This window comes from Salvelinus fontinalis, chromosome 32 (assembly GCF_029448725.1).
Source record: "Salvelinus fontinalis isolate EN_2023a chromosome 32, ASM2944872v1, whole genome shotgun sequence".
Lineage (NCBI taxonomy): Eukaryota > Metazoa > Chordata > Actinopteri > Salmoniformes > Salmonidae > Salvelinus > Salvelinus fontinalis.
The window spans coordinates 37,206,785-37,233,160 of NC_074696.1; the positions used below are offsets into that span (position 1 = coordinate 37,206,785).

At 40.9% G+C, this 26,376-nt stretch overlaps 3 protein-coding genes across 4 annotated transcripts in view; 2 read left to right on the forward strand and 1 right to left on the reverse strand.

Moving 5' to 3' along the window:
• Positions 1-554: 554 nt before the first annotated feature.
• Positions 555-6,216, forward strand: psmb8a (proteasome 20S subunit beta 8A). Of its 2 annotated transcripts, none has more exons than XM_055894420.1 (6): positions 555-976; positions 1,264-1,405; positions 4,614-4,725; positions 5,173-5,302; positions 5,512-5,716; positions 6,035-6,216. In XM_055894420.1, the coding sequence occupies exons 1-6, from the start codon at positions 851-853 to the stop codon at positions 6,121-6,123; spliced, it is 804 nt and encodes a 267-aa protein (XP_055750395.1). In that variant the 5' UTR covers positions 555-850; the 3' UTR covers positions 6,124-6,216. The 2 variants fall into 2 exon arrangements, with proteins under 2 accessions (XP_055750395.1, XP_055750393.1); XM_055894418.1 differs by lacking the exons at positions 555-976; positions 1,264-1,405 and adding exons at positions 3,395-3,811; positions 4,099-4,240.
• On the forward strand, positions 1,434-2,566 carry LOC129831240 (proteasome subunit beta type-7-like). The gene is made up of 4 exons (XM_055894422.1): positions 1,434-1,446; positions 1,593-1,651; positions 1,860-2,011; positions 2,158-2,566. The coding sequence occupies exons 1-4, from the start codon at positions 1,443-1,445 to the stop codon at positions 2,267-2,269; spliced, it is 327 nt and encodes a 108-aa protein (XP_055750397.1). The 5' UTR covers positions 1,434-1,442; the 3' UTR covers positions 2,270-2,566.
• Positions 6,217-7,232: 1,016 nt separating the features above from the next.
• Positions 7,233-26,376, reverse strand: part of LOC129831236 (BOLA class I histocompatibility antigen, alpha chain BL3-7-like) — a 32,552-nt gene continuing 13,408 nt past the window's right edge. The window contains exons 3-8 of the mRNA XM_055894416.1: positions 10,079-10,354; positions 9,538-9,852; positions 9,193-9,306; positions 8,856-8,873; positions 8,527-8,604; positions 7,233-8,401 (exon numbers count right to left, since the gene is read on the reverse strand). Of these exons, the coding sequence (XP_055750391.1) occupies positions 8,555-8,604; positions 8,856-8,873; positions 9,193-9,306; positions 9,538-9,852; positions 10,079-10,354 (773 nt within the window). The 3' untranslated portion in view covers positions 7,233-8,401; positions 8,527-8,554. The remainder of the gene's footprint in view (positions 8,402-8,526; positions 8,605-8,855; positions 8,874-9,192; positions 9,307-9,537; positions 9,853-10,078; positions 10,355-26,376) is intronic.

The following is a 26,376-nucleotide window of genomic DNA, read 5'->3' on the forward strand; positions in this document are numbered from 1 at the left end:
ATGCATTAGGCCCTAATCTATTGATTTCACATGACTGGGCAGGGGCGCAGCCATGGGTGGGAAAAAGCTCTGGTGGACATTCCTGCAGTCAGAATGCCAATTGCATGCTCCCTCAAAACTTGAGACATCTGTTGCACATTTTTTGTGACAAAACTGCACATTTTAGAGTGGACTTTTATTGTCCCCAGCACAAGGTCCACCTGTGTAATGATCATGTTGTTTAATCAGCTTCTTGATATGCCAGATGGATGGATTATCTTGACAAAATATAAAATGCTCACTAACATGGATGTAAACACATTTGTGCACAACATTTGAGAGAAATAAGTTGGACATTTTCTGGTATCTTTTATTTCAGCTCATGAAACATGGGACGAGCACTTTACATGTTGCATTTATATTTTCGTTCATTGTAGTTCTCTCCCTGACTCTTTGTGAGTGACTCCTTGAGCACGGTAAACCTCTAACAGGTAAGTCTTCATATTTACTGATGACGACCCACAAATGATGCTCTGCGATTGGCTAAATGTGTGAAACGTTTTCAGTCTGTACTGTACATTGTTGTGAACAATCATGTAAAAACGTAATGACTATTAACAATTGTTTATCCGTATGACTAGGGGTGGTTAGGCTATTGTCAAATAATAGTCGGAATGAGTACGCATATTATAAGCAACAGTTGGGTTACTTTTTCGATTAGGAATGAAAATGTGTATTTAAAACCCTTTCGGTTTCGTTTGCATTAGGACATATATTTCCTTGACGCGTCAGAACGAAGTCAAGTTGTATTTTCGCTTTCAAATTGTATTATTAAGATACAGTCTACATTCTTATATTTTATTTAATCATTATGGCACTTTTCGACGTAAGTGGTTATAAGTCCCACGCGGGACTTCGTGGGCAGATTCTTGGAACAGGAGTAGGGCATCTTATTGACCGACCGAATCAGGAATTTGCTGTCCCAGTTGGAGTGGATGTGAGTATTTTACGCGTCTTTCAATCTGCAGTTCGTTTCTGTTTCTTTTGTGACAATGATATGGTGATCTAATGTGTCCTATGTGAAGTGAACTATACCTTACTAAAACATGGTTCAATGGAGACTCACAACTCACCTCAAGCACATTTTTACGCACGCACAAACATACGCGCACACGCATGTATACCACCTGACAAAACGAAGACAAGAGCTGCTCTCTCACATTTTTAAAAGATTGGATCAATCTATTTCTCAGTCCCCCTCTATATTGCGCTCTTTCTCTCCAGCCTTCAGGGTTCCTGAAGTCATGCAGCCGTGAAGGTGGTGTGTCCATTGATCTGAACCACGGAACAACTACACTGGCTTTCAAATTTCGCCATGGCGTCATTGTGGCTGTGGACTCCAGGGCCTCAGCTGGCAGCTACATTGGTAAGATGTTATAGATGTTAGCGTGCCATACGTTGCAATGGGTGAGGGACTGCTACTGTGTCAAGCATACATAAGCATACATCCATATACTGTTATTGTGTGGGCCATTATTAGTTGATTAATCGACTAGTCATGAATAATCTATAAATGATGACATTTAGTTGATTCCGATTTGTGTTTTGTGTAGGGTCTGGTGACTTGGCCGCTCTGGGGATTCTGGAGGATAGATTCAAACCTAATATGGAGGTGAGTGACTTTTCCTTAGGCAGGCTAGGGGTTGTCATGCATGTAGTTCATATGCCATCACATCGATAGACTTCAAGTCTCAAGAGTTAAGTCATTGGACTCACCATAAAGAAGGCATCAGATTTGTTTACATTAAGCTGGATGTATTACAAACCTACCTCCCCCATTCCAGTCCCTTCACTCACTCCTCATCCCTATGCCCTTCTAGTTGGAGGACGCTAAGAAGTTGGTCCGGGATGCCATCCACTCTGGCATCATGAGTGACCTGGGCTCAGGCAACAACATAGATATCTGTGTCATCACTAAACAGGGGGTGGACTACATCAGGCCATATCAGGAGTCAGAGTACAAAGACAAGAGGTAAATGATGTCACCATCCTCAGATTCTGCTTCAACAATTATTCTAGACAGCATATTTGAGAAAACTTTTTTTTTTGACAGAACAGTGATTCATTTCTATCTTATCTTCTCTCTCTCTCTCTCTCTTCTCTCTTTCTCTTACTCAGGCAGAGAAGATACAAGTATCGCCCAGGGACAACGTCTATTTTGACAGAGAAAATAGTCCCTCTGGAGCTGGAGGTAGTGCAGGAGACAGTCCAGCGGATGGATACCGCCTGAACCTGACCACTCAGAAACAACAAAGATACGGTCACACAGAGAGGCTTTTCACAATATTCAGACATAAAATCAGTGAATACAATACACCTAATAATGACTAGATGTGACTACTAGGTGACACTACAATGCAAAGCCATAAAAAACATTGTCACATAAAGATCTTAGTTCAATGAACTGAAGTCACCAATACATGTTGAACAGGTATAGTAGGTCTAGGCTATAGCTGTGTCTATAGGCACTGGGTGAAATATTGGAAAATGATTGATTGAATAAAAGGTCTACATTATTTTTCATGAATACGTGTTTGAGTTTTCCCTCCTCACTTTTAGCTTTCCACTTTCCTTATAGCAGTTTCAGCTCACAGAATCTTAATGTTTAAAAAATATATTATTTCCATGGTTCACCAATGAAGAATATGTCTGCAATTACAATCCAGGGGATTTAGATATTTAAAATGTAATACAGCATAACATTTATACTGAACAAAAATATAAATGCAACATGCAACAATTTCAATGATTTTGCTGAGTTACAGTTCATGTAAGGAAATCAGTCAATTGAAATAAATGCATTAGGCCCTAATCTATTGATTTCACATGACTGGGCAGGGGCGCAGCCATGGGTGGGAAAAAGCTCTGGTGGACATTCCTGCAGTCAGAATGCCAATTGCATGCTCCCTCAAAACTTGAGACATCTGTTGCACATTTTTTGTGACAAAACTGCACATTTTAGAGTGGACTTTTATTGTCCCCAGCACAAGGTCCACCTGTGTAATGATCATGTTGTTTAATCAGCTTCTTGATATGCCAGATGGATGGATTATCTTGACAAAATATAAAATGCTCACTAACATGGATGTAAACACATTTGTGCACAACATTTGAGAGAAATAAGTTGGACATTTTCTGGTATCTTTTATTTCAGCTCATGAAACATGGGACGAGCACTTTACATGTTGCATTTATATTTTCGTTCATTGTAGTTCTCTCCCTGACTCTTTGTGAGTGACTCCTTGAGCACGGTAAACCTCTAACAGGTAAGTCTTCATATTTACTGATGACGACCCACAAATGATGCTCTGCGATTGGCTAAATGTGTGAAACGTTTTCAGTCTGTACTGTACATTGTTGTGAACAATCATGTAAAAACGTAATGACTATTAACAATTGTTTATCCGTATGACTAGGGGTGGTTAGGCTATTGTCAAATAATAGTCGGAATGAGTACGCATATTATAAGCAACAGTTGGGTTACTTTTTCGATTAGGAATGAAAATGTGTATTTAAAACCCTTTCGGTTTCGTTTGCATTAGGACATATATTTCCTTGACGCGTCAGAACGAAGTCAAGTTGTATTTTCGCTTTCAAATTGTATTATTAAGATACAGTCTACATTCTTATATTTTATTTAATCATTATGGCACTTTTCGACGTAAGTGGTTATAAGTCCCACGCGGGACTTCGTGGGCAGATTCTTGGAACAGGAGTAGGGCATCTTATTGACCGACCGAATCAGGAATTTGCTGTCCCAGTTGGAGTGGATGTGAGTATTTTACGCGTCTTTCAATCTGCAGTTCGTTTCTGTTTCTTTTGTGACAATGATATGGTGATCTAATGTGTCCTATGTGAAGTGAACTATACCTTACTAAAACATGGTTCAATGGAGACTCACAACTCACCTCAAGCACATTTTTACGCACGCACAAACATACGCGCACACGCATGTATACCACCTGACAAAACGAAGACAAGAGCTGCTCTCTCACATTTTTAAAAGATTGGATCAATCTATTTCTCAGTCCCCCTCTATATTGCGCTCTTTCTCTCCAGCCTTCAGGGTTCCTGAAGTCATGCAGCCGTGAAGGTGGTGTGTCCATTGATCTGAACCACGGAACAACTACACTGGCTTTCAAATTTCGCCATGGCGTCATTGTGGCTGTGGACTCCAGGGCCTCAGCTGGCAGCTACATTGGTAAACATCACATTCCATAGGGATTCGTTTTTAGTCTCTCGTTTCTGTCAGACACTTGTGTTCATCCGACAATACAGTGCCTATACACAGTAAGAAACTAGTAAACTAGTAAAAGCATTCTACTGTTAACTGCCTACTGTATTGTGAGTACTAAAACATCTACAAGTGGTAATTGTAAGATCATCCATTTGGATGTGATTTACCTTGGAAAGTTGATGTGATCAGCCTTGAGTTGGTCCATTAGATTTTTGTTCCAGCAGCAGTCGTAGACACATCCGACACGTCAGATGCAGAATGGATCTCGGAGATCTACAACCAAACATAAAGCAATCATTCTCTAACCCCTTTGCCATGCATTTGTCTTTCCCTGCAGCCTCGAAGGAGGCTAACAAGGTGATAGAGATCAACCCTTACCTGCTGGGGACCATGTCTGGCAGTGCTGCTGACTGCCAGTACTGGGAGAGACTGCTGGCTAAGGAGTGCAGGTCTGTTAGAGCTTGTCTCTGTTGGATTGAGTCCCGCTATACAGTTACATGGTGTTAATATCATAATCACTTATGCCTGTCTGGGTAAATCTGTCTGTCTGTCTGGCTTTTGCACAGGGGGAGGGCCAGCGGGGGTTGGATGGCCATAAAATGTACTAATTAATGTAATTTCTATACACTCAAAACAAATGCATGGGACATAAAGTAAGCAGCATACAACCAAATCAGTATCAACCAGTAACTTTGTAGTTACCATCTACTTTACGTTTTGGCCATAACGCTTATCTAGACTAGCCCTCTCCTGTATTGAACTTCTTGGTCTGCTTCCAATCCAAATGAATGCCTTCATGTCTCTGGGGTGTTAAAATGTATCTGGATGTAAACCACTGTTTCAGCACTCTGACTGCCTTGTCTCATACAGTGACTGACCATCTCTTTGTGTCTCAGGCTGTACAAACTGAGGAACAAGCAGAGGATCTCAGTGTCTGCAGCCTCTAAGCTGCTGTGTAACATGATGCTGGGATACAGAGGCATGGGCCTCTCCATGGGCAGCATGATCGTTGGCTGGGACAACAAGGTACAGGGAGGGAGGGAGTGGAGTTTGGGTGCATGTGTGGTGTGGTACGTGTGTGTGTGTGTTTGTGTGTGCGGATGTTTATTTGAAAGCCTTGTTTTATAGATTACATTTTCATCCTGATGCTACCCAAGATGTTTGAGTACCATTGGAGTGTCTCCAGTTCACATGTCTGTTGATGAGTATTGATATATTTGTGTCTTGCTGTCCAGGGCCCTGGTTTGTACTACGTGGACGATAACGCCACACGTCTCTCTGGTCGTATGTTCTCTACTGGTTGTGGTAGCAGCTATGCGTACGGAGTGATGGACAGCGGCTACCGTGAGGACATGACGGTAGAGGAGGCGTACGAGTTGGGCCGCCGTGGCATCACCCACGCCACGCACAGGGACGCATACTCTGGAGGAGTGGTCAACCGTGAGTGACCTTGTTCTGAACCTATACTCATTCTGTAACGATTCATTTGATTGGACTTAACTAAGTCAGTTCATGTGAGACCATGTGAAGAATAGATAGGTGCAGGATTGAGTTTGATGTATGTTGAGATATTGTTTGTTGTGTAAATTCCAGGTGTGAATTCCATTCAAGAGGTTATAACTAAATATACAATTATAATCTAATCTCATAAGGATTTATCCATATTAAAAAGTAGTCATATGCTGAATCCATAGGAAATTTAAATGTAAACAATACCTTTCAAAATGTATTTGTGTAACTGTGTCTGTGTTTGTCCAGTGTACCACATGCAGGAGGACGGCTGGATAAAGGTGTGTAAGGAGGATGTGTCAGAGCTGATCCACCGCTACAGGAAGGGCATGTTCTGATCATAGATCAGTTTCTACACCCACACAGACACACTGTGTTCTCTATCAACTGATCCCAGCACTGCTCCAAATAAAGACCGTTTTCAAACTGCATCCTCTGGATTGTTTAACCTGAAGGTCTTACATGCTGTCACAACTTGCTGCAACTGTTACCAGTCCTATTCAAATGTACAGTATTATAATCTACTAGTTATTTAGCAGTGCCGGTCATTGGAAAATATTTGTAGGATTGTTTAATACAATACTACAAACCCTGATTTTAATTTTCTCTGTAAAGTCTGTTGAGACTTGTGAAATACACTTGACAACTTTGTGACTTGAAGCGTTTTAGTCAAATGTTTTAGCCTACTAAACATTCAAATAACATAACCTCATAACCGACAGTTGGAGGAAGTAAAATGCAGAGTCCTTATTGTTTTGTCTGGCGTATCTGCCTCCAACAAACTGTTTCCTGAAACACAAATACATGTCCCAAACCAGTCAGATGTTTGCCTGGGTATCTTTTGGTTGGCATAGTTCTGTAAATGTCCACCTCAGTATAGGAGTTCACTGTACAAATTAAATTCTACAACCAAAATGTTTGTGATATCAGAGGAAGTTTTAAATTAATGGAATGAATTTGCCAAGAAACCTGAAGAAGCCTATTTTGCCCATATTATGTTCATTTTCTCAGCTTGATAAATGAGTCACTGGATATGAATAGTGTGTGCTGTAGTTACATGGGGAGTACTCTACAATTCCCAGTGGGTTATTATAAAGAATTACATCCCTTACAGAAACTACATTCCATAAAATAGTCTACCAACATAAATATCTGTTGCCAGGCAGGATTCTGTGCAACAGGTCTTGGTGAATACCATGATACATTTCAGCCCTAGAGGGCAGAAGTACTACTACAGCTGCTCTGTTCTCCCTGGCAGTTTATTGATCAATAAATATAATTGATTCATAGGCCAGAGTTCACCCACCTGTTTTTCCAGGTCTGAATCAGTCCCTCATTAGGAGAATGAACATGAGCAGTGATGTGGACCTCCAGACAAGTAAAGATACTGAACATGATTTATTCTGGTCTCTATCATATGATCATGTTCAGGACAAAAGAGACAGTGCAGAGATTATGCCCTATTTTAATAAGCATTTTATCTTTCATACAGGACAGCAACATTGTCTAGAATTACCTTTATTCAAAAGCCTATTATATCGTTACAAAATAATTATAAAAATAAATGTAAACAGTACCGCACCCAAAAGGAGTATTGACACCTAGACTCCATCGTTTTTCATACAGGTCATCAAAATATATATTACTTCTTAAGGCCATATACAAAATTCTATTGTTCCACTTCAAGACCTTTGCTGTTTAGAAAATATCTTACTGCGAACATTATTAAAAGGCCCAGTATGACACTTTCATTCCAATTTTGTGGACTTTATTGAGAAGTGTAAGAACATACAGAATACATGAATTTAGTCTCTAATATGTTTTGTTTGGCTGGTTGATTATGTAGCTCTTAAATGGGTCACATTTACAATTGCAATAAAATACTTGATCACTTGCCCCATCACCAACTTATTTCAACAGAACGTATAGTCAAAAAGTGTTATGCCCCATCAAAAATATCATGAAATTAAAACAGCTAGAAAAATAACACCACTTTCAGTAAAAGAGAAAAATGTACAAATTAAACATGTGGATAGGCCTTGACTGGCTTATGGCCATGCAATTAAACAAGTTATTGTGAGCAAAGTTATAACATGTCACACAATTACTGTATCTTATACCCCCAAAACCTACACGTGTTGCTACACTACACATTCAAACAACATAATTATGTTTTTCCAGTTTACATTGTTTTGGTGGCTTCAGTTAGGGGAAAATCAAGCAAATGTATGTTTTATTTGTATAATAATATACATTCAAATTTTTATTTAACATCGCACAACGAATGTATCCTTTCCATAAACACTTTCATGTTCCATTGATTCTAATATACCTGTAAGACTGAGATATGTCTATCACACAGTGGAAATATTTCATTTTATAATTCAACAAAATTACAGCACAACTTTTCAAAAGCAAAAAAAAAGGAATAAATGAAAGTACAACTGTTTCAAGGAAATCACCAAAGAACATTTCTGACAGCAGATATTTTTTATATATGGATTCTGTGTTTACATTGTCTGTGAGACTGATGTGTGTGTATGTACATGAATGTGTTATGTTTTCGGGAAGTTTGTTTGTTATTTCCATTTTGTTGCTGTCCTCTTCAGCTCCTTCCTAAAACACATGAGAAGAGAGGTTACACACATAAACACATTCCAAACAGTAGCAGTGTGTTCCAGTGTGGTAGTGGTTGTTTCTCTAGTTTGCTCATTAATATGAGGACACCTTAAGTGACTTACTCTGATGTTACAGAAGTGCAAAGGTTTATCAAATCTTCTGGGCACCTTTCCCAGAGTTCTCAGAGTCAGTGTCAGAAGCTAAAACAGAAATAAAACCTCAATGTTAGAAAGAGACTGATTGAAAGATAATGAGTCCAGGTTCATTATCAAGTTCCAAAAGCATAAATAAAACCTTCCATATTAACTAAGTAGCTACATCAATTCACATCTAAATTAGAACAAGCATCACAATCTACAAGGAATAGAGACACAACCACACTATAAAATGGATACAGTCAAAAACATGTAATCTTTTCAGAATAATGAACAATATTAAGGTCCCCACTTACTGCTGGCCGGAACAAACCCTGAAACAGAGATAAACATTGTGTTATTATTGATTCTGCTTTGGTGGAATATTACAAGAGAACATGTTTGACAGTATTCAGAGTCTTGTTTTCCTACTGCAGACATCACACAATATGAGTGACATGACTCTTTATTTACATGAATCAGATCAAATCAAACATACTTCTACCATCACTAACTTCACTGTACAATACTATTACTTGTAAACCAGTACTATGACTACTACTTCTAAACCACTAACTATATCACAGCTGGTAATATCTAAGATGACAGTGTAAGCTACATAGGACAATAGGAAGATTATATATAAAGATACACCTTTCTCGCTCTTCTTCTTCTTCCTCCAAATGACGACCCCAACAACAACAACAACGGCCAGGAGGAGAGCTACAACGACTCCAATGATGGGGGCGGAGCCAATGGTGTTCACACCTGTAATCATCAGAACAGAGCATTCAGACTACAGTTCTAGATGGTACATTTTCATCTAAAATGAACTCCAAGCAGCATCACTCAATGACAATAAAAGGTCAGGAGGTCAATGAGAACATGCAGTCAGAAAGGTAGCTTTACTAAGCAGATGAGTGAACTTAAATTAGGAATATTGGGCACATTCAGTAGGAGGTTGGGTATAGTGTATATTTAAATCTATATCCCTCTTACCCCTGTTGGTCTTTCCCCAGTTGGTCTGGATCTCAGACTCAGTCAAAACCGTGTTGAAGTCCTTCTTGATACCAGTGACCTGAACCACACACTGATACTTGTTGTTCTTCCACTCCTCAGGCGTCACTGTGAGGTGGGCGCTTTTCTGGAAGGTTCCGTCATCATTGGGGAGAGTCTCTCCATTCTCCACATCTTCATGTTGTTCTTGTCCGTCTTTCTGCCAGAACACCATGACTCCACTGGGGTAGAAACCTGTAGCGTGGCAGGTCACTGGAGAGGAGGGGTTCTTCTGGAGCAGAGACACTGAGGGAGGGACTGGAGAGAAGGAGAGAGAGAGAGATAGATAGAGATAAAGAGAGACAGATAAAGTGAACATTTTAATAAATACTGAATATACATAAATATTTGTCTATATCATAGTTCTACAACCATGTATGTAATGGACACCTTATGATGAAAGGGAGATATGTTTCATATTTGTTAACACTACCCAAGTTGTGTTCAGCTAAAAGGAAGAAGTTCCAAAGTGATTATACTGTACCTTTCCTTTCCAAAGTGTCTTTGCCGTAGTTGACATACGTCTTAATCCACTCAATGCATGTGTTTTCTAGATAATTCTTATAGATGTTAGCGTCAACTCCAGTTGCATCCCACTTAAGCTTGCTGATGACAGCTTTCTGGTTGGCAGCAGTCCAGGTACGAGAGCTCTTGTCCAGACTGAGGAAATCTGCGCCATCATAACCATACTGGAAGTATCCTCGAGTGATGCCGTCATCATCCAGCTCACAGCCATACATCTGCTGGAGGACGTGAACTCCTAGAGGGAACAAACAGGCATGTATGAGCTCACAATGTAATACACTCTAATAGTTAGCTGGCTGTAATTTGGGGTTGCGTTCCTGCCGGTGAAGCCTTCTCTTAGCGAGTGTTTCAGATCTGTGATGAGTCAAATGACTACAGGTCACACTAACCTAACATGATAAAGAAACTGATCCATGTGCCTCTGTCTGTGTTTGTCTCAATTTACTTGTACATTTTGAAGGAAAAAGGGGATTTCCGTGCTCAGATCCTGAGGACTACCTAAAATAAAAAATGTTACTCACAAATACAATACTAGTTATCTTAATGAATGCCACCTTGAGGAACAAAACGTTTCCTGTGTGTGTGTGTTCCCCTGATCCTGAGGGTGACAGGTGAGTGTGCCACACCGGCAGCCAAATTCCCATGTGACCGTTTAGTCACGGTAATTAGTCTTATCCAAGCTCTGATGCTGCTGCTGGTCATTAGTAGCCTACCAAACTTGCTAACTGCCTGGTACTCAGCACTCTATTGTCCCTGTAATCACTCTGACATCAATGCAAACATAATCAAAAATCTAATCAAACACTTAATGAGAGCCCATGTTCTCATGTTGGGCAACATTTCTATAGGCTATGCAATTAAACAGAGTGGTGGCCTCTATTAAAAATAGGATCTCATCAGCTTTCTATAGGCTAGGCTACTATATTTATTTCTCAACTTTCCTAATATTAAGCATATTGCTTCAATTTACAACAGGAGTATATCCTACCTGGCTGGCATGAAAATAAACCATGGGGAAAAGCGTCCTCCATTCACAATTTAAGTGCATAAATGACATTTCATAAGGTTTGTATCACAACTAACGTTGCCAAATAACTTCTTAAAATTAAGCACTTTAATCTGCTTTACAAGGGGTGTAGAACCTAACTGGCATACATAAGCAGCATGTGAGTTTCAAGTTTTGGGGGAAGATAATTTTCACCATAAAAATGCACCTTTATTATAAAAGCATTACATGCATACTTGCATTTGCGGTCACTTTTGAGAATGGTGTTTTCCAACTAATTGATTGCATTTTGCTTTTAGCCTACTGCCGTGCGCATTGCTGCGCTTGTAATATGAAGAAATAGCCTCATAGTTTATCAATATTTTAAGCTAAACGTTCTGATCTGTTGAGTCAGCCTCATTGCTTAATTTTTTTTTGTTATGCTAATGGTTGTATTAGTTTGGGATCTATCGCATCCCACAACTGTCCCAGACTCCGTTGCAGTTCTAGACCATTTCAACTGGGGGGGCCAAGCCGGGGCCAGTTGTACTGTTAGAGGGGCCAGTTGTACTGTTAGAGGGGCCAGTTACATTAGACGTTATTGTTGTCATATTGTTTTCTTCACTGCATTGCAGGCATTAGCAGGCAAAATACCATGTTCATAATCATCATCGTTGCCACTGTCTAATAACGGATGTAAAAAAAGAACGATAGCAAAAATTAGTTGATTTCATGATTTGGTATGATTTCATAACCACATTTAGGGGGGCCACAAGGGGGTCCAAAATTGTTGTCAGAGGGGCACTGCCCCCCCCAGAACCACTAGTGCCCAGATGTTTGGAATATTTATTTATTGCACTTAATAAAATAGGTCGACGTTTGTACTATGGGGGATAGTAAATTGACAAAGGCTAGTGCGTTTGCTGTTCGGGAAGCCTACTCATCTTGTTGACTGAAGAAATGTAAATGACGACAGTTCTTCCAATATCTTCAATATGCGCCTCGGAATTGGATAAGGACGCGTGCCGTGCAGTTGTGTCCCCGATGTGTCTGTCTTCACTTGTAGCCTGTGAGAAAGACCCGATCACGTGACGGGTATTGGCTAAGGAGAATTGAGCTTTCTAAGAGAGCCATGTCAGAGCCATATCCTTTCTATTTTATTCAGCTATGTTCAATTGTATTCTTCATACTACAAAATTATATCAAATAATGCCACGGAATTCTAAGCAAATCTTGTCTGCTAAGTGAACTAGTGTAGCCCACAGCCATATGGCATAGCCAGATCAGGACCTACATAAGGACAACTCAGAGTATGCTATTCTGTTCTTTTGAAATACACTACATTTTCTTCATATCATGTTTCTTTAGACCTGTCTAAAATAAATAATGGATTTTTTTGTGAAGGTGTATGCTATATTACATGGAGTTATTAGATGTTTTAAAATGTAGATGTTCCAAAGGTCTGCATCAGTGGCTTGTAGTCTGTGTGGAAGCCAGGAGATGCTGAATGTGTTTATGTTAATCAACGGTCAATTACCGTGCGACGGGCAGTTACGTGCTTGACAATCACCGGCTGACAAAATTTCATGACCGCCACAGCACTAGGCCTGATCAGCTCCAGCAGCAGACCCCACAGGGAGTCACTGGGAGCTTTGGTCCATTAGAGCAGAGAAGACCAAACATATCATCATTATCATCAATATCATCATCACTATCATCAGCATGTTCTACTCCTCTGCTTCACTCAGAGAGTGTGGATCTATTCTACACCAGCTGGTGTTGACTTGGTTCTATCTACTGTGTTGAAGATACACATTCTGTACAGTACAGTAGTGTTATTCTGACAAATGGTCGTTGTGTAGGACTGTAGTTCAGTGAGGTGTGTAAATGAATAAAACACTGTTGATAAATGAAGACTGTCCTCGAACTGCTTTGCTTTATTTTGGCCAGGTCGCAATTGTAAATGAGAACTTGTTCTCAACTTGCCTACCTGGTTAAATAAAGGTGAAATAAAATAAATAAAAATGTCAGAGATAGAGGAAGTGAGAGAGGATCCTCTGTTCAGTCAGGAACAACAGGAGAGATGGAGAGACTAACATGAGGAAGATTATCTCTCAATAATGTGAGCCTGCTGGAGCTATGTGTGTGTGACACCCAGATCCTGAAGGTGACAGGTGTGTGTGTGTGTGTGTGTGTGTGTGTGTGTCTAGAGAGTTGGGCTGTCCCCGACTAAAAACAATCTTGGTCGACGAGAGTAGTTTGATGCTTTAAACACACTGTTTGATGAAATAATTAAGACAAACAACTCAAGAGGGAGTCAGATGGCCTCCTCATCTGAGGAGGAGAAGTTTGAAGGATCGGAAGACCAATGCGCAGCGTGGTAAGTGTCCATAACGTTTATTTTAAAACAAACTGAACACTATGAAATACAAAACAATAAATGTGACCATGAACGAAACCGAAACAGTACCGAGTGGCAACAAACTCTCACACGGAAACAAACACCCACAAACCAAAAGTGAAACCCAGGCTACCTAAATATGATTCTCAATCAGGGACAACGATTGACAGCTGCCTCTGATTGAGAACCATACCAGGCCAAACTCAAAACCCCAACATAGAAAAACACACATAGACTGCCCACCCCAACTCACGCCCTGACCATACTAAATAAAGACAAAACAAAGGAAATAATGGTCAGAACGTGACACTAATGAATTTATTTGTATTGTGACTCAGTAAAATCTTTGAAATTGTTAAAAGCTGCGTTTATATTTTTGTTCAGTATATAAAGCCTTTATTACAACAAAGACTAAAAACAGTTGCATGCATTCGTGAATTGTGATTCATTTATTGTTTAGGCTAATTAATTCAAAGCTCCCTTTGACATTTAGTTTAAAAACTAAAACGCTTGATTGCATTTCAAAGCATGTATGACTTGTCTGTGTGATGACATGAACAAATTATTGATTGATACAGTAGCCTATATTGAAATGTAAGCCTAAGTAAGTTACGGTATTAACACATCTAAACAGGACGCGCCCTTAGGTCTACAGCTTGATGGAGGTTATACAATGTTGCTATACTAAGCCTACTAATGATAATGACTGTCACGCCCTGACCTTAGTTATTTTTTACGTCTCTATTTTGGTTGGTCAGGGCGTGAGTTGGGGTGGGCATTCTATGTTTGTTCTATGTTGTCCTTTTCTGTGTTTGGCCAGGTGTGGTTCGCAGTCAGAGGCAGCTGTCTATCGTTGTCTCTGATTGAGAACCATACTTAGGTAGCCTGTTCCCACCTGTGTTTGTGGGTGGTTGTTTTCTGTTTTGTGTTGTTGCACCAGACAGAACTGTTTCGTTTCGTTCACTCTCTTTGTTGTTTTTGTTGTTTCAGTGTTCAGTTTATTTATTAAATTTAAAATGAACACTTACAACGCTGCGTTTTGGTCTCCTCCCTTAGACGATCGTTACAATGACATTACTTATTATTATAATGATCACCATAATAATGCTTCAAACTAATTGTCTGCAACAGTGAAATGGGCTACTTCTATGTGAATTAATGAGGAGGTGGAACACACCTCAATTCAAACTGTTGTTACAAAATAAAACTTGTTAGAAAATAATTAGAAATTTGAAACAAGTTGTAACAGCCTACAGATAACGGGCAGGCAGCGTGCCTTGGTTTGAGGGAGGCGAGGGTTAACGCCTTGATCACACCAACAGCATCAATGCTGCGTAACATTTTGCGCAGCTAGGCAACTATATTGAATGCAGGTATCTATATACACACGTGTTGCAGACGGTCGCATGCCGTTGTTAGACACATGGAGGAGAGAATCATTTTCGCACTATCCACAAGACCATGTCTTTTAGACACAACTGCTGACAGCTACAGGGACATAAACACACGATTAGATTGCCAGGTCAGTTTAGTAGTGAGCTTGTTCTAGATGTGGCCAGCTAACTAACCTAGCCAATTAAGTCTGTGTGTGTGTGTGTGTGTGTGTGTGTGTGTGTGAAAAATAGTAATATAAATGATGGTAGTTACTACCCATGATCATTTGGCCAAATAACCATTTGTGTGTCTGTGTGTACAGTAGGTGACATGTCCATGACAGCTATCTAATAACTGTAGTTATGTTAGGTGGTGGTTTGGCTCATCATTGTCTATGTAGAAGAAGACAGTAGGAGGAAGTAGAGAGGACTCAGGGACAGGTATCAGAGAGAGAGAAGAAGAGGTCTGGGTCAGCAGCTTCAGGCCAGCAGTCTTGGCGCTTCTGCCACATTCTTTCTTTTCTGGATCCATTTATTGTGCCTAGGACAACAAGTGGCAATTTTACAGCCAGACCCTCTATGTCATCCACAAGTGGGACGCCACCGGTGCATCAAAACCATCTATGTCATCCACAAGTGTGACCAGCACCGCAACCGGTGCAGCGAGGCCCTCTACGACGTCTACGTCCTCCACAAGTGTGATCATCGCCGTCACACAATTGGCAGACCAGAAGGTTCTATCTGGACCTCGAAACATTTCTCAGAAATAATTGTTAATTAAATACTGATGTACACGTACTGCACTGGCTCAGCACAGTTGGGAAGGTCCCAGATAGCGGCCCATACTACTGTGTGTTGTCCAATCACGTGAGTTATTTAAATCACTTCACGAAACTCAGCCAATCAAAGTGAATGTTTAACATGCATGTTAGGAGACTGATGTTGTCAGAGAGAGAGACAGCGAGAGAAGCAAAAATGGAAGCGAGAGGAGAAACTAATGGCGTGCACAAAAGTCAGGACACCCGATACAGAAAACCGAGGTTTCAAAGAGGAGTGGACAGACAAATATGCCTTTATCCTTCCCGCAGCGAGTGTCAAACCACTCTGCCTGATATGTTCAGAGACCGTGGCTCTAATAAAAGGTGCCAACGTGAAGCGCCACTACGAGACAAAGCACAGATCTTTTGAACAAACATATCCACAGCAGTCTGAGGTGAGGACACGCAAAATAAACTAACTCAAAGCCCAGTATGATCGGTTCACTAGAGTCCTCTCCCATGCATTCACTGCCCAACAACGTGCAAGTGAATGTTCACTAAAAATTGCTTGGATTTTGGGTCAACACCAAAGGCCATTTACTGACGGGGGAGTGGTGATGGAGTGCGTGAAAGCTGTTGCTGAAACTTGACGGTAAACAAAAAGACGAGCTGTGTGAAAAGATCAAGCAAATCCCAACGTCGCGTACAACAGCAGCAAGAAAGAGTGAAATACTAACAGAGGACGTATTAACACAGCTTGATGGAGCTATACGGAGTGCACCATGCAGAGCATTATGCTGTTGATGAATCTACTGATGTGAGTGATAATGTCCAGCTTCTGGTGTATGTTAGATTTTCTTCTTCTAATTGAGAATCCATTCCTCATCACAGATGTCAGGTGATTTTCAAAGGAGGTGACACAGACCTTCAAGTGGGCCCATGCTGGATCTCTACAGATGGAACTGATTGATCTGCAAGCAAATGTTGCACTAAGAGAGCACTTTCAACTAACTGATCATTACACTTTCTGGGTGCAGGCCGTGTCTGAGACTGTGTTCCCCTGGTCGACCCAAAGTAGCACTACACACCTTGATCATGTTCGGCTCCACATACAGTTGTGAATCTTCTTTCTCCACTATGAACATCATTAACAATAAGTACTGTTCTAGACTCACCAATGAGCACCTACATATGTGCATGACAATGACACTGACTCCATTCCAGCCAAGGTTCAAATGACTGGCAGGACAAGAAACAGCCCATTTCTCTCACTAAAGAGAGATGGAGAAGTGAAGTGGGAGAGAGTAGGAACGATAAATATTAAACCTGTGGTTTCTTATTTGTTAATTTTTTTGTGAAGATGCAGTCTTGTTTTGCTTGAAATGAGAACATTTGTGATTGGCCTACTTTTATTTATGATTAAGCTGCATATTTATTTTACCTCATGTTTAATGTGTCTGCATTGAAAATGCGCAATACATATTGTTGAAATGTTATTGAAATGTAGTACTTTTGTTTATTAGCTATACATTTACAAGAACTACATATGCCCCCAAATCATAGCGCACGTTAGACATTTTAATGGTTTGGACCTTTTCGGGGGAGAAAATGTTAGTCACTGGACCTCTTTGAACTCTAATTGTGCACCCCTGCTCTACGTCATCCACAAGTATGACCACCACCAGTGCAGTGAGACACTCTACGATCTCTACGTCATCCACAAGTATGACCACCACCGGTGCAGTGAGACCCTCTACGACCTCTACGTCATCTACAAGTATGACCACCACCGGTGCAGTGAGACCCTCTACGACCTCTACGTCATCTACAAGTATGACCACCACCGGTGCAGTGAGACCCTCTACGTCACATATGTCAGAGTCAAGGCCCGCGGGCCACATCCGGCCCGCGAGAAGGTTTTTTACGGCCCCTGGGATGATCTTGATTTATTATTAGAACCGGCCCGCAGACCGCAGCAAGCCGGCAGCCCGCAGATCTTTTACACGCACCAATACTACATTTCCCACAATGCAACGGTGACGCACCGAGCAGTAGGCTGCTTCATTTCAATATTTATTGGCACAGCAGTCGTCAGCATCACAGTAAAATTAACTTTCAGATACCCATCAAAAATGGCAAAACGGAAGGTGGACACTGAGAACCGGGGGTTTCAAACAAGGTGGGAGTCGGAGTATATGTTCACGGAGGTAGCTGGAAAACCTGTGTGTCTTCTGTGTGGAGAAAGTGTGGCGGTACTGAAAGAGTATAATCTGAGACGACATTATGAAACGAAACACGCGGACAAAAACAAGAATATGGACATGGAACAAAGGCTACAAAAGGCAGAGGAATTAAAACGAGGCCTCAAATCTCGACAGGCTCTGTTCAAAAAAGCCAAATCACAAGGCCAGGCTGCTGTCAAGGCCAGTTTTATTTTGGCAGAAGAGATCGCTAAATCAGCCCGGCCATTTACGGAGGGGGATTTCATCAAAAACTGCATGATTAAAGTTTGTGACGAAGTTTGCCCAGAAAAAAGGCAACTCTTTTTAAATGTGAGTCTGAGCAGAAACACCATTGCCGAGAGAGTAGACCAGTTGTCCATCAATCTAAAAGAGCAGCTTGTGAAAAAGGGAAAAGATTTCATTGCATATTCCTTGGCTGTGGATGAGAGCACCGACATTTCTGACATTGCCCAGTTGTCAATTTTCATCCGCGGAGTGGACTCCAGCCTAAGCGTGACAGAGGAGTTTTTGGCTTTACGTCCTATGCATGGCACAACTACGGGGCATGATTTGTATGAAGAGGTGTCAAGATGTGTAAATGAGATGGAGCTGCCTTGGGAAAAACTCGTGGGTTTGACAACCGACGGAGCACCTGCGATGTGTGGACACAGGAGCGGACTGGTGGCGAAGATACGGGAAAAGATGCAAGAGGAAAACGCGACAGGTGAGCTGACAGCTTATCATTGTATCATACACCAGGAAGCGTTGTGCGGTAAAGCCTTGAAAATGGAGCATGTAATGAGCATCATCACGCGCACAGTTAACTTTATCAGAGCCAAAGGTTTGAATCACCGCCAGTTCAAGGCATTTCTGACGGAGTTAGAAACGGAGCATGGTGATTTGCCTTATCACACAGAGGTGCGATGGCTAAGCCAGGGAAAGGTGCTTCAAAGATGTTTCGAGCTTCGTGAGGAGATTTGTCTGTTCTTGGACAGCAAAGGGAAAGACACAACACAACTCCGAGACGAAATGTTTCTGTGTGAAATGGCTTTTCTGTGTGACATTACGAGTCATCTGAATGCAATGAACTTGCAGCTGCAGGGTCGGGATCATGTCATCTCTGATATGTACAGTACAGTGAAGGCATTTAAAACCAAACTGACTCTGTGGGAGACGCAGATGCGGAAAGAAAATTTGAGCCACTTTCCCAGCTGCCAGACCATGAAAGAGAAGCTCTCTACCAGTGCGTTCCCGAGCGCACAGTTGGCTGATAAAATAGGTATGCTTGCCGCTGACTTTCGACGCCGATTTGCTGACTTTGAAGCACAAAAAAGCAGGTTGGAACTGCTCGGTAACCCATTTGCTGTTGACGTGGAAAGCTCACCACCAAACCTCCAAATGGAGTTGATTGACCTCCAATGCAATGATGCACTGAGGGCAAAATATGCGGCAGTGGGTGCTGCGGAGTTCGCCCGTTTCCTCCCCGACACAATGCCCCAGCTGCGCATCCAGGCTGCTCAAACGTTGTCTATGTTTGGCAGCACATACCTGTGTGAACAACTGTTTTCTTTGATGAACCTGAACAAAACATCACACAGAAGTCGACTTACTGCTGAACACCTCCACTCAATTCTGAGGATTTCCTCAGCTCAGAGCCTTACCCCGAACATTGATGAACTTGTGGAAAAGATGGGACACCACCAAGTATCACCCTCAACCTCAAACAAGTGAACATTACTGTGCAATCACATATTTAGAGTTTTTACTCAGTTCAAGTTTAAAAGTTAAAGTTTAATATTTGTTTTCACTGCATGTTACTTCTCCTTAAACAAAGTGTTGTTTTTGATTAATAGATTTTTGCACTTTATTTTATTGTATTTCAATCCAATTATATTTTAAAAATATTTCAGTTGAGTGGATGATAGAAAATTGCTATTATTGTTTTTTTCTTTGAAGTAAATTTAGCCCACTTTTGCTAAAATAGAAAATATAGGCTACTGATGGTGCCTTGAATACCGGTTTCTTTCATTTAATGTTCATGTTATGGGGATTTTTATATAAAGGAAATTTGTCTTTTGTGTCTGTTGAAAATTAAAGATTACTGACAGAGCCATAAGAAAATATTGCTTTATTTATCTGATCATATTGGAATATATTTGTTAGGTTTTCAGTAGGTTCAATTAGGTTCACTAGACTATATGCGTCATTTAAACATTTTTCAATGAACATTCGAACAGTCCGGCCCTCGGCTTGTAGCTAAATTTTTTATTTGGCCCTCCGTCCATTTGACTTTGACACCCCTGCTCTACGTCATCTACAAGTATGACCACCACCGGTGCAGTGAGACCCTCTACGACATCCACAAGTATGACCACCACCGGTGCAGCCATGGAAGATGCTGAAATGGAGGAAGCACCTGTGGATCGGAGACCCGGTGATTATTAAGACCCTCACGGAAGTGACCACTGAGGACCTTGTTGAACAGGATGTGGCCGTGGAGACAAATGAGGAAACAGGGAGAAACGAAGAGGAACAACGTCACACCAGGCGTCATCAGAGGTATAGTACCAGCCCCCAGATCCACTCAACTCATTTCAGCAGAGGCTCCTCCAAGCCGTCGAGAGGGATGCAGCCCAACCTGATGCCCAACCACAGAGAGGAGGGTGAAGAGACCCTTGTTGCCATGCCAACCCTGACGAGGCTGCCTCAGCCAAGAAAAGCAGCAGTCAAGGTTCAAATTCATCAGCTGCTTTTCGAAGCCGAGTTCAACGGTTCGTTTCCCCCCCCCCCCCCCACAACACAGGTAGTGTCATAAGTACTGAGATAGTGAAGTGAAGGGGGTCATTTTTACAGTATACTCATGTAGGCTAATTGGTATTTCAGATCAAAGTATTAATATGAGGCAAATGTATAGCTGTTGTTTCTGGGTTAGAAAATATCATAAAACAACAGTTAGCTGTCTAAATATTTGCCTGTCATATCCATCTTTTGATCTGAAATACAAATTCCTTGAGTAAACCGCAAGAATGACCAAATTTACCACACTGTTCCAATATTTATGCCATTAACTACACTATACAAGCAGTATTTAGTTAACACACATCTCACCTTCTATGGTGTTATACTATGTAATGAGATGGAGATGGAGTCAAATTAGCCGAGCAGCTCACAGGAAGGACAGGAAGAGGAGAGGTGTCTGGGTGTTGTTTAGACCTCCCTTACTGTACCTTTCCTTTCACACGTGTCAATCTGTTTCAATTCAGTCAATTCATCAAGTCAATTGTAACAACATATTTAGGATAGCATTCATTATTAGTGTTACATAGATTTCTGAATTGACTGAATTGAAACTCACACACCGGAGAACTCACAGATGCTCTTGTTGGTCTCTTACAAGACTAAAGTTGAAAGTATTTCTTTCATTTAAAACCACCTGAAAACCATGGTGTTGAAACGTGCTGTGAAGTTATGTTCCATGGACTGGTCCATGACGTCCAGGGACTATTCGTTTGTTTAGCTGTGTTATGGCTACACGTTATTTTCTTTTTTTCAGAGACTGAGACTCTGTTCTTCTCCTCGAGGCACCTCACATGTCCAGTGCCCCGCCCTTTTATCTCCCTCTGCCTGAGGAGGCTGTTGACATGAATGGTGGTGGGTAACCATAGGGATGGAGCAGAGGCAGGTAGAGGGGAGAAGGCAGGCAGACTGGTGAGGGGGTAGGTTGACTGTCTGTATTACTATCTCTCTCCATGGGAGAATCTAAACTGTATTTCCTTGACTCATGTAAGCTCTCCTCGCCTCCTTCTCAAAGCCCATTTGAGGAGAAGGTCAGAGAGAGGGAATGTCAGGTTCCTTCACGCTGACCTTCTCCTCCAATGGGTTTTGAGCGGGAGGTGAGGAGAGAGGACGTGAGGAAACAATGAAATGCAACTGAGTTTTTCCAAATGTCCTCAATTGAGATTTTCCAACTGTCCTTATTCTGCTTATTATGTCCTTATTATGTCCTACGTTTTTGAGTACAAAATTCATGGAATTCATAAAGTAAATAGTTACTCTATAGTATAGCATCCATTATTCGTTGTACATAGATTGCATGAAAATTGACTGAGTTGAAACTCACACAGCAGAGAATTCAGATGATCTTGTTGTTTTTCAAAAGGTGACATTTGACACACACACACACACACACACACACACCTCTCCACTCATCTCTCCACCTCAGATCTCCAGTGCCCTGCCCTCTCTCTCTTTATGTCTGAAGACCCCTACTACGTCTAGGCTTTATGAGTTGTCCCTGTATCTGTCTGCAGTTGTGCCAAAAATACATGATCTTGTTGTTCTCTTACAGATTACAGGTGATTTGTGTGTTTAGCTACACATACATTTTTGTATTTTTAGACGCACATACATGCACACACACACACACACCTCTTTCAATACTTTTTATTTTTTGTAAACATTTTGATGAGTTCTGACCAAAACCTGGAACACTGTTAATTATCAGGTATCCTATTGAAATATTGAGGGCTATAGTCTAGGGTCTACACCAGAAGTGAATGGGTATCTGTAGGAGGAGTGTATATGGTGGAGGCAATTACTTCTGGAATGTATTGTTTAAAGTAAGGGTGATCCCACGTGGCAGGAACTGAAAAGGCTAGAGAGATATGTGAGAAAGGGGGTCAAGGTCAGGTCACGTTAAGAGAGAAGGAACAGTTTATTGCTCGAACCACTTTACATCTCTATGGCTAGGCAGGAAGTTATGTTTAAAGAGAAGGAGGAGACACCACCCAAACTGGGGTACATATACTACCACTGATGGAAATATGTTTTTGTCTTATGCAGTTGTATGACCCAATGGGTGAATAAACTTGGTTTAAGCTTTACTAATCGTCTGTGAGTTTTACTCGGTTCATTTAGAACCTAACACCTGTCATGTTCTTTCCCATTTTTTCAAAGGCAGTTTCATTTGTTTATTAGTATCTCGTTTAGACCTAATCTTCTTATTTCCTCCCTACACCTTTGCAGATCTAAGCAGTGGTGGAAAAAGTACCCAATTGTCATACTTGAGTAAAAGTAAAGATGCCATAATAGAAAAAGACTCAAGTAAAAGTGAAAGTCACCCAGTAAAATACTACTTGAGTAAAAGTCTAAAAGTATTTGGTTTTAAATATACTTAAGTATCAAAAGTAAATGTATAAATCATTTCAATAATTCCTTATATTAAGCGAACCAGACGGCACCATTTTTTTTTTAAATTTTTTTTAAATTAACGCATGGCCAGGGGCACACTTCAACACTCAGACATCATTTACAAACAAAGCATGTGTGTTTAGTGAGTCCGCCAGATCAGAGGCAGTAGGGACGACCAGAGAAGTTCTCTTGAGAAGTGCGTGAATTCTACCATTTTCCAGTCCTGCTAAGCTTTCAAAATGTAATGAGTACTTTTGGGTGTGAGAGAAAATGTATGGAGTAAAAAGTACATGATTTTCTTTAGGAATGTAAAGAAGTAAATGTAGAAGCTGTCAAAAATATAGTAAAGTAAAGTACAGATGCCCCAAAAAATACTAAAGTAGTACTTTAAAACATTTTTACGTAAGTATTTTACACCACTGGATCTCAGAAAATATTAAAGTAAAAACCCATTCTCTTCCTAATTAGTTTTTTCTCCACCTGCATGTTGTCAGACCAGTGAAGCTGGTGGAAAACTGTACTATTTGTATGGACCCTAGGTTAGCCTTTCCCATTGTTATCATACTAACTGTATGTCCTCTAACCTTAAATTAGAGCTCCTGCTCACCTGATGTAGCATGCCAGGTGTGTATAATACTGATGTTAATGGGACTCCACCTGCCTGCTATCGGGACTTCAACCATCCCTGGACCCACACAGACCTGCGCTTTCGGCGAGGCTGGTCCCGGTCCAACAGCGCAATCAAGACCACCTTCCTCAACATTGGTCTCATTGTTGAAAGAGCCTACTCTCTGCTATCTAGACTATTTATCATTGCAATTCCCTCCAAAACGATGCATTTGAGAGAAATTATATTATAGGCTGTCACAATAAATGCGTAGATGTCATTGAATAAATAATATGTATGCTACTTGGCAAATGTATTAATATAAAATTCAAATAAATATTTGTTTTATTATGTAATCTATTATATGTTTTACTGGATATGTGTGCAACAAAAGTTCAACCTTCACATTTTGCTACTTTCTGTCAAGTCCAGACATAGTTTTATGCATACGTTGGATAAATCCAACGTATGCACCACACAGAACGTACTGCAACTGCCCCTGTAACGAAATGCTCCATTGGAAATGAATGTACTTCTGGTGTACCAAAACACAATGACGCAGTCAGTGTGATCGAGGCGTAACTGTCCTGTTGCTTAACAATCACGTTTTGGAACAGTGAGTGCATTCTGACTTCACACACATAAAAAAAGATATTTGGAACTCACACGTGAAAAGGTTAGGCGCACTGTTTCATGAAATATTTAAGACAAATAAATGACTCAAGAGGGAGTCAGATGGCCACGCTGTGTTAAATAAATGACAGTGAGTGCCTGTGACTGGCGCACGCTGTCTCCTCTCCTCCCTGCTGCAGCAAACAGGCACCACAACACAGCAAGTGTTTATCACGCTGTCCGTGGTGCTGAAGCTGAAACATAATTACAGTCATTTAGTTTCTTACTTGTTTCTCTGACTGAAAAGTTGTTACCGAAGACCCTCATTAGTTTAGGAAAAACATTCCCTATACCCTGAACCCCTTGCTCTCTTTACGTGAAACAGGTATGCATCGCATGGACGTGACCAATAGGACCTGACCTATAGCCAATCATAGGGCTGGGCGATATGGACTGAAAATCATATTGTGATTTTTTTCAAACTTATTGGCAATTCACAATATACATCAATATTTTTGATGTTGTCTCTTAATATGCGTTGTTGTACAATTAGAGGTCAAATACAGTGCATTTCAAACAGTCAGCAGTGATCTAATGAACTCAGGGCTTGTGAAGTTATACCTGGGCCTTTCACAAGCCTTTCACAACCATAAGACCCACTAATAATTTTATTATTTTATCAAAATAGTTTAACTTGCTTTTTTGTTGTTGCAATAATCACTGATCTGGCTTTCAAGTCTGTCTAATAAAATGCAATTTTTTGTTACAAATGTACCTAGAACCATGCATAATGCACATTCACTATTAATGACTAACTTCTTGTAGCAGGCATTAGGCTGTAGAACATAAACACAGGTCTCATCACATGTCTCTCAAGCCCATGTGCCAGTGATTAACCAGCTAATCTTTATATTTCAAGATTATCCAACTTGGATCTATTTGCTAGCTAACAAGGTAGAACAGTTGAATTGTTATGACCACACCCTTCTGTCCGTCTCCAACTGTTTGAACAGCATGTTAGCCTGTCCACTTTGTTCAGATGTTGAAATCAAGTTGTCTACCTTATTTCTCAGAATGAGAACGGGTTGCCAATTCCTTGTATAATTGTGTTTGATGGTTATTGCACATTTATAAAACACAGACTAGACAGCTAGTATAACAGTCTCTGGCTAAAATGCTGCTAGCGGTACACCAACGCAGCACGCGACAAACTGAGCATTCATTTTCCAGAATCAACGTTCATCGATACACTCGTTTTAGTAATGTCTGCTCTGTGTGCAATTTGAGTGTTGAGACATAAAAAGGGAATCGTTAGAGAAGTTGACTTCTCCTCTACTACAGTAATGTCTCAATGTGCTTTAGTGTCCATATGACCGATTCTGTTGGACCAAAACTCAAATGCAAATTGCGAGTTGAAACCGCTTGTCAGAGAGGAAGATGTGATCTCTCATCTCTGTTGGCGTGAGAGGCAGGGGGGAGGGGGGGCTTGGTGTGTGTGTAAACAGAGAGGAAGAGGCAAAGCGAGAGGTTTCACTCCCGATAAAATCTGTCTAAAATAAGCCCAATGAGTTTCTATGGGCTTATTTTGGACCTAAGCTCGTCACCTGCCTTCCCGCCTTTGGGACAACGACTCCCATTGCTAGGGCGGAAAGATGTGCATCTCTTCAGTATATACAGATCTCTGGTGTAAATGGGGAGGTGCACACAGCACAGAATGAGTGAAAGAGACCAAAAATACAACAAGAACAAGCGGACAAACGCTCATAAAAACGAAAAAGAACAAAACCTTGGTTCTTGCGATACAGGCATTTGGAATACCGCGCAAAAACATACATTCGAGTTAATAAAATTAATTAGATATATCACCCAGCCCTAGCCTATCATAATCCCATCAACAAATTGGTTATAACAAACTCCAAACACAGCAAAATGGATGTGGAGGACATGAAAAAGAAACTTGAAACAGGGGAATGTTTACTGTTTGCTCTGATGGGAAAGGGGAAGACAGACGTGTGGAAGACTTGACTTAGTTGTGGAAACTACTGCAGATGATGAAAAAGGAGGGTAGAGGAGCAAGAACTGTCTGAGTATTATGTGTGACAAACAGGT

Bases quoted from the DNA above. Each gene is read 5' to 3' on its own strand.
- psmb8a (XM_055894420.1), top strand. From the start codon at position 851: ATGGCACTTTTCGACGTAAGTGGTTATAAGTCCCACGCGGGACTTCGT. The intron at 977-1,263 runs GTGAGTATTTTA...CTTTCTCTCCAG, and splicing joins CTGTCCCAGTTGGAGTGGAT to CCTTCAGGGTTCCTGAAGTC. The intron at 5,303-5,511 runs GTACAGGGAGGG...CTTGCTGTCCAG, and splicing joins TCGTTGGCTGGGACAACAAG to GGCCCTGGTTTGTACTACGT.
- LOC129831240 (XM_055894422.1), top strand. The intron at 1,652-1,859 runs GTGAGTGACTTT...ATGCCCTTCTAG, and splicing joins GATTCAAACCTAATATGGAG to TTGGAGGACGCTAAGAAGTT. The intron at 2,012-2,157 runs GTAAATGATGTC...TCTCTTACTCAG, and splicing joins TCAGAGTACAAAGACAAGAG to GCAGAGAAGATACAAGTATC.